The sequence below is a fragment of the Chiloscyllium plagiosum genome, chromosome 11 (genome assembly GCF_004010195.1).
Source record: "Chiloscyllium plagiosum isolate BGI_BamShark_2017 chromosome 11, ASM401019v2, whole genome shotgun sequence".
NCBI lineage: Eukaryota > Metazoa > Chordata > Chondrichthyes > Orectolobiformes > Hemiscylliidae > Chiloscyllium > Chiloscyllium plagiosum.
Window position 1 is genome coordinate 69,614,928 of NC_057720.1, and position 8,352 is coordinate 69,623,279.

Sequence of the window (8,352 nt, forward strand, 5' to 3'; positions counted from 1 at the left end):
TCTTCCTCTTTAAAAAGAAACTCTTATGTTACATCCATATTAATCAAAACGCTATATCTATATTAATCAATCAAATCACCAGTAACATAAATTTTGCTTACAAACCTGCTTTATAATTGCCATGGTTCAGAGCCATTCCGGTTGCGTGATATTTTGTATGTGATAGGGATTTCTGACCCAACTGGCTTGAATTTTGCTCCAACCTTTGGTTCCTACTTTGAGAGCTTTACTCTACATTAATAGCTGTACCCTGTTGCAGAGCAGCTGTGTCTGATCTGTGGAGCGTAACACATACTTCATTCCTTTTCATACTTCATTTAAAAAAAGCTCCTCACCCTGGTAATTTAAGCCAGTATCCGAATAATGCTGTGCTAAAATGTACCAGGGTGGCTCAAATGCTTTGCAACTAAACAGTGCCGTATTTTTGAATGCAGTGGTTTAGAAATGTGATTGTCCTAAGAACAGACCAACAGAGCAGGGTGATTTTTTGTGTTCATGGATTCAGTGGGTGCTGCTTGCTCCTGTTTGTATAATCACAGGGTCAATGTGAAATTATTGCCAGCTCATTATAAAACAGCTCAGGTGTGTAATCTGTCCTATTCCTTGGCTGTACGACTCTTCAGAGGAGGTGGAAAAATAGGCTTGACTGATGCCCCCTAAAGGCAGTCAGTACCTATTTAAAAGAGGGGTGCACTCTGCTGGTGTCTGAGATCTGGTGTCTGTTGGGCTGCATGGTGGCTCAGTGGTTATAGCGCCAGGTACCCGGTTTGATTCCAGCCTTGGGTGACTGTCTGTCTGGAGTTTGCGCATTCTCCCTGTGTCTGCGTGGGTTTCCTCCAGGTGCTCTGGTTTCTACCCACAGTACAAAGATGTGCAGCTTAGGTAAATTGGTCATGCTGAATTGCCATAGTGTTCAGGGATGTGTAGGCTAGGTGCATTAGTCAGGGGTAAATATAGAGTAATACGATAGGGGCATGGGTCTGGGTGGGATACTTTTCGGAGGGTCAGTGTGGACTTGTTGGGTTAAGTGGCCTGTTTCCACACTGTAGAGATTCTATGATTCTTTGATTCTATGGTCTGCTGATTGCATGCTATGGCTCTCTGATGATGCTTTGGAGACCATAGTCGAGGAGCTGGATAGAATGAGGGAGATTCTTTTTCCCCTAGCAACAGTTGAAGTTCCCTTGCCCTGATACAGCAAAACAAGAAAACTTGCAAAAAGGGTCAGACTCATCTTGTATACTTGAAAATGGAGTTCCAGCGGCCCAGTATGTTTTTTTCCAAGTATTACTTTGAAACTGTGTTTTTTCCCTCTTTTTCCATCAGTGGAAATAAGTAAATAAGGTCAATACCAGGACATGGCGGCAAAGCAGAAAAATGTTCAGTCACCTCACTACAACTGTTGAGATAATAATCCTGCTCACTTGCTCTCAGCTAGGACCTCGACCACGTCCGGTCTCAATACTTACAAAATTACCCTCTCCAATCCGAGGACCACACTTTATTGCACATCATCTCTTCTGCTCATACATATTGTCCTTTCTATTGTTATTACTGCTGCAACCCTCACTCTCACACATCTTCAATCTTACACACTATATATGTATGATTCAATCACAACCTTTATACGCACCAATTAACTTTGAAGCAAGTCATAAGACGACTGACTGTCTTCCTTCTTGCTAGTGAAGGTTATAGCAGAAGGCTAATGCAAATGAGCCTCATCCATTTTCCCATCTGGTTCTCTATGGAAGAAAAGCTAATAGCTACCATAGACAGCAGACCGTGGTGTCTGTGGTGAGGAACAGGGCTGGAGAAAATATTGCACTGGGTTATTCCACACATCATCATCTTTTACTCTTCTTTCTTCATTCCTTCTGCACACATACTAGATAAATGTGAGGTGCTATATTTTGGTCGGACAAATCAGGGCAGGACTTATACATGTAATGGTAAAGCCCGGGAGAGTATTGCCGAACAAAGAGACCTTGGAGTGCAGGTTCATAGCTCCTTGAAAGTGGAGTCACAGGTAGACAGGATATTGAAGAAGTATTTGATATACTTACCTTTATTGGTTAGTGCATTGAGTATAGGATTTGGGAGGTCATGTTGCTGTACGGGACATTGGTTAGGCCACTACTCAAATACTGCACGCAATTCTGGTCTCCTTACCATAGGAAATATGTTGTGAAACTTGAAAGGGTTCAGAAAAGATTTACAAGGATGTTGCCAGGGTTGGAGGATTTGAGCTTTTGGGAGAGGCTGAACAGGCTGGGGCTGTTTTTCCTGGAGCATCTGAGGCTGAGGGTGACCTTATAGAGGTTTATAAAATCATGAGGGGCATGGATAGGATAAATAGGGTCCCTAAGGTACAGGAGTCCAAAACTAGAGGGCATAGGTTTAGGGTGAGAGGAGAGAGATTTAAAAGGGACCTAATGGGAAACATTTTCACACAGATAGTGGTGTGTGTACGGAATGAGCTGTCAGAGGAGGTGGTCAAGGCTGGTACAATTACAACATTTAAAAGGCATCTGGATGGGTCCATGAATAGGTTGGGTTTAGAGGGATATGGGCCAAAGGCTGGCAAATGGGACTAGATTAATTTAGGATATCTTGATGACATTCATGGGTTTAATTAAAGGATTTGTTTCCGTGCTGTACATCTCTATGACTCAGTGTTCTGCATCATAAATGCAATTGTTCTCCCCTCTCCTTATCCCTTGTATTAAAAGTCAACTCTTGCCTCTTTCTTTACTTGCATGTTCAGAGTAGATTGAACATTCTTTCCCACTTTAGAAAGTGGGGCGGGGGGTGGAGTCGAGTTGACCCCAGCAAGCACTTGCCCAGAGACTCTATGCAATCTTCAGGGGTAGAGGTACAGAAGGAAGCCTTTGTATGGTGCATCACCAGCTAATGGTGCGTAGGATCTGCATTCGAGAGGATGACAGTCTTGTTGGGAAGGATATGGCATCATTTGGCTCGAGGGTAAGACTTGTCCTAACGCAGAGGTTTCAGCTGGAGACAGCTATCAAGAAACGTCCATGCAACCATGCACAAGGGACTGCTTGCTACACTGGACAGCTTGCAGCAAGCTTATGCCCATTGCTTCAGAGCATAACAGAGTCCAGCTCCAATATGTGTTGAGGCTTTGAACAGAGTTTCTGAAAAGGAAGAAAAAAAAGATTTAAAATAAAACCTAACATGAGAATTGAGTTCTCACTGAAGCCATCTTTAAATGGATGGCATCTTTTATTTAGTTGCTCTATTTCTTTTTTGCAAATGGATTTTTTTTTGTCAATGTGTTTGCTTGGGCTTTCGATTTTAGGTAGCCTTGAATCTTTTATGGAACATCACTACAATTTAAATACCACAGTTGGGTATTGTGACTGAAGAGGCTGAATTGTGTGCTTTTATTTATAAAATGACAGATTGGTTTCTAAAGCATGTCCATTGTTCTGTTAATTAATGGAATGTTAGAAATGTTGGCACTGGGCTTCAGAGACTGTAACCACTGAATAGGGGGAGAAATCAAAAGCTTTCATTAATACAACCCAAAGAATATCTCTGAATGCTGTGAATTAATTTTTTTTGTTGTTTAATGTAAAACACTTTCCAAAAACTAAGTTGTTTCAATAGAACTTACTGAGTGGCCATTACAATCTTATAGATCCTTTTAAGATTAGAAGAGATGAAAAAAGTCCTGTTTATTTAAAAATATTAGTTGACATCAAGATTAGTGCTTATAATCTGTTTTGCAAAATATTGGTTAGATTTTGAATAGATGACAGTAGTAATAGTGGAATATTGTATTCTAACAATTTTTGCTATGAATGGTTAAGGAATATTCAGAAAGTCAAGAAATGTGAAAAATAAGTTCATCAGCTTTCTAGACTGGAGCAAGGCCTATTCTGCAGGAACAGATGGTATCTGTCAGGACAACTCAAACCAATTAAAAGGGACCAGACAGATGCCACAGGGAGCACAAATCACTCACCCATAACTCTTTGATAGGTAGTAATAGTTTCCGGGATATTTAAGCTCTTAAAGGAAAAGAAATGCTGCTTTAAGTCTTAACCTAACACGTTTTTTAAAAATCTACCTACAGGGTTGCAAAGCTGATTGTCCTGTGCCCAGTGGACGGGAGGATATGGAAGATGGCTGCAGCCTGCATGTACCCATAGAGCTCGAAGATCGCTCCTGCTCCTCACTAAATGTCATGTCCCTGAAGCGAGTTGGCAGCTTATATTTGGACTGATTAAATCAAGATGACAAACATCCCTCCAACTGGTGTTGTGCATTGGGCTAGAAAGTGATGATGCTATGGTGGAATCTGCGTGTGGCAGTAGTGGGGAATGCTCTTGATTGTCTTTAAGGAAAGAGATAAGGCAGATTGATAATAGATGTTCTGTCATCATTAGGGTCGAAGCCCTTTGCTGCCGTCTAGAAGTTTGCCATCATTTATAAGATCAGGGAGGTTAACCTCTGTGTTTGTTCCATCTCTATTTTACTTGACTCAAACCTATCAGTCCAACAACAGTCCAAAGGGGAATGGCAAATAGAGCTTTTGCTGGTAAAAGGTGTTATTAAAAATTATTTATCGAACTTTTTCTCTTTAGAGTTTGTTTGCTAACTGAGAAAGATAAGCTGTAGTCATAGTTGAATGAATTATGCAGGTAAAATGATGGTCAGAGCATCACAGTTAATACAGTACAGACTAAAACATAAGACCAGACGTAGCTGCAGATTCCTTAAATAAATGACAATGTGATGCATTTAACCTTTTGTTTTTAGCAACAATCAGTAACTGTCCTCATTATGACTAGTGACTGAATGTTAGCGTTGTTGTTTAAATCACTAACGTTGATCAGTTGAACCAGTAAAAATATGAGCAGCAGTGGTTCTTTTAAAAGTTGTACATAGAAAGATGGCATTTGATCATTGTGACAAATTGGAGGTTTGGGTTGACTGTCGAACAACTGTATATTATCAGGTACAGAAAGGAACCGGAATGCTGCCAATATTTTTTCTAATTATAACTTAGAGATTTAACACAGTCCTGGTTGCAGTAGCAGTGTTGCAATACTGATAATATATTGATATATCAGGACAAGTAACATTAACAATTGACACCATCCACATTTTATATGCTGGCAAGGATATATTGTAACAATTGTGATTATGGTAAATCAATAGTAGATTGTGACACAGAGTTAAAACTTTGCAGAGAGTGGTGAAATTTCTGGCAGGTCACTATTTTACCATTTCCTCCGCATCATACTTTCCAAAGTGATTGTACTGTGTTGTGATAATTCATGTATGTGAGGTTAATTCTGTGATTTTACCAAATGTTGTAGATACACATACAAAAACGTTTTGAATATGGTAAAGCACAGCTAATTTACTTATTTGTGTACTGGGTTTCTATGCGATCAATTATTCTGTACTAAAATGTAATTCTGTTCAATGTATTTTTTCATCCATGAATGTTGATGTGGCTCTAGTCTCAAAAGATAAAATACATCAAGCTTATTTTAATTCAAAGTTTTATTAAAAATAAGGAATAATAGATGACCAGAAGTTGGGACTTGTTGATTGACCAAAATGTCATAGAACTTTAAGAAAGAATTTTAAAGTGGAACAAAGACCCAGTAGATTCTGGAAGTCTGAAATAAAAGCTGAAAATTATTGAAATACTCAATAGGTCTGGCAGCATCTGGGAAGAGAAAATCAACATTAAAACTTCAGCTGGGTGAACTTTCATCAGAATTCCAAGGTATAGTCAACCTTGGTCAGCTAGGCATGTGTGAAGCAGACAGATCTTCCACAGAGAGTGAAAAGCAAATAGTCTTTATCTTAGCTCACTCCTACCAGATGCCTTAGTTGATGAGTTCTTAATAACCAAGAGGGGTCTGATAATCTGCAGATAGAAAATAATACAACAATAAAATTGGATACCATAGTCACTGGAATTTCTCAAGTTCTTTAGAGATGAGAAATGTTATCTAGCCAATCTTACGGCGTATTAGAATTTATTAGTAGAGCAATTGAGTTCCACAGCCATAATGTCATGCTGCAATTATACAAAACGCTATTGTGGCCGCAGTTGGAATATTGTGTACAGTTCTGGTCGCCCCATTATAGGAACGATGCGAAAGCATTGGAAACGGTGCAGAGGAGATTTGTCAGAATGTTGTCTGGTTTGGAGGGAAGGTCTTATGAGGAAAGGCTGAGAGACTTGGGTCTGTTCTTATTGGAAAGAAGAAGGCTAAGAGGGGATTTGATAGAGACATACAAGATGATCAGAGAATTAGATAGGGTAGACAGTAAAAGTCTTTTCCCTAGGATGATGGCGTCAGCTTGTACGAGGGAGCATAGCTACAAATTGAGGGGTGATAGATTTAAGACAGATGTCAGAGGCAGGTTCTTTACTCAGTGTTGTAAGGACGTGGAATGCCCTGCCTACCAATGTAGTTAGAGACCCTGCTCCTCGGATGCTGCCTGAACTGCTGTGCTTTTCCAGCACCACTCTAATCTAGAATCTGGTTTCCAGCATCTGCAGTCCTTGTTTTTACCTTGCCAATGTAGTTAACTCAGCCACATTAGGGAGATTTAAACAACCCTTGGATAAGCACATGGATGATGATGGGGTAGTGTAGGGGGATGGGCTTAGATTAGTTAACAGATCGGCGCAACATTGAGGGCCGAAGGACCTGTTCTGCGCTGTATTGTTTTATGTTATATGTTATATGTTACATTAACTCATCCATCCAGAGAAATGCTAACATTTCCCAAAATATAATATCCAGTTATTTGTTGTTTATTTTTAAAAATTAGGGCTTCTAATCACTACGATTAAACCTCTTTGTATGTAGAAAAATTCAATGATCTCATTCTAAAAGTGCCTGTAATTGTTTAAATGGTGTCTCCCAGTTCTTATTTGGTAGCTTTGTTCAGAATAACATCCTGAGTTACCTATTACAGCTGGGCTACGAGACTTCCTCTCTGGACCAGAAATTTCAAAGGGTCAGTTCTGGTTTTGTACAGCATTCAGGTCAGGCATTGCAATTGTGCTGCCTGTGAAACTAGCAGCACTAGATGATCAAACCACTTTGCTTTTTGCATCACAATAGCCTGCTGCCAGTGAGCGACAAATGCTGAAAACACCTTCTTTTGGAATGGTCTGGTTTGGCCTCTTTCAGGACTACTGCCTGCCATGGACCAACAGATAGTGCCTGTGAGGAACATACCTTGGCTATTGATACATGAGAATAGTATTGGGTCCTAGATTGGGTGAAGGAACCTGATCTGATTTAACGATTTCAACAAATTTCTCACTTGATTTACATTTGAAAGCTCATTCAAAACAGTAACTGGTTAGGCCTTCAGGTGTTAATGTTCATTTACTGACTTTTCCCATTTTCCAACATAACCAATATGGTAACTGTACAACCATGGCCTCTCTCCATATTTCCGATCAGTGATTAAGAATCAGACATTTTTGGCTTTTCACTCTGCATTGCTACCAGTACTTTTGAATATTTCCTGTTTTTTTTGTGCCCAGAAGTAGATTAAACATGGTCTGACCAGATCACTATCATTCTAATTTATTCCCAGTCAGTGTTAGATTAGCTAGGGGTGAGCAAGGGCGAGCCAGGATTTTTGATTCTGTTCCCTATTGCAAATCCAGTAGTTTGGATAATGTGGGCCTGTGATGTTGCCCCACACACACACAGCCTGCTGACATCTGATTGATGGCCCTGTGAACCTGTTCTAACACTCAAGAAACTAAGGAAGAAGCAAGAAGGTTTCGCGGTGATTTAGACTCAGTTGTGGGAGTGGCAAAGCGAATGGCAGATGCAGTATAACGTGGAAAAATATGAAGTTATACACTTCAGTGTGAAAAACAGAAAGGAACAGTACTGAGGGGTGACCTTACAGAGGTTTATAAAATCATGAGGGGCATAGATAAGGTGAACAGCAAAGGTCTTTCCTCCAGGGTAGGGGAGTCCAAAACTAGAGGGCATAAGTTTAAGGTGTGAGGGGTAAGATTTAAAAAGGGACTTGATGGGTAACTTTTTCACACAGAGGATGGTGCATAAATGAAATGAGCTGCCAGAAGAAGAAATAGATGCAGGTATGTTACAACATTTAAAAGACATTTGGACAAGTACATGAATAAGAAGGGTTCAGAGGGATATGGGCCAAATGTTCGCAAATGGGACGAGTTTAGTTTTAGAAACTTGGTCGGCGTGGATGAGTTGGACCGAAGCGTCTGTTTCCATCCTGTATGACTCTATGCTTTATCAGGAAGTGTGGATGTGCAAAGAGATCTAGGTGTTCTTATGCACCAGT

The 8,352-nt window shown here is 40.1% G+C and overlaps 1 protein-coding gene across 3 annotated transcripts in view; it reads left to right on the forward strand.

Moving 5' to 3' along the window:
• LOC122554545 (adhesion G-protein coupled receptor D2-like) overlaps positions 1-5,567 on the forward strand; it is a 292,263-nt gene extending 286,696 nt beyond the window's left edge. For all 3 annotated transcript variants that reach the window (XM_043699744.1, XM_043699743.1, XM_043699745.1), the window contains one exon: positions 4,106-5,567. In XM_043699744.1, the coding sequence (XP_043555679.1) occupies positions 4,106-4,255 (150 nt within the window). In that variant the 3' untranslated portion in view covers positions 4,256-5,567. The remainder of the gene's footprint in view (positions 1-4,105) is intronic.
• Positions 5,568-8,352: the final 2,785 nt, after the last annotated feature.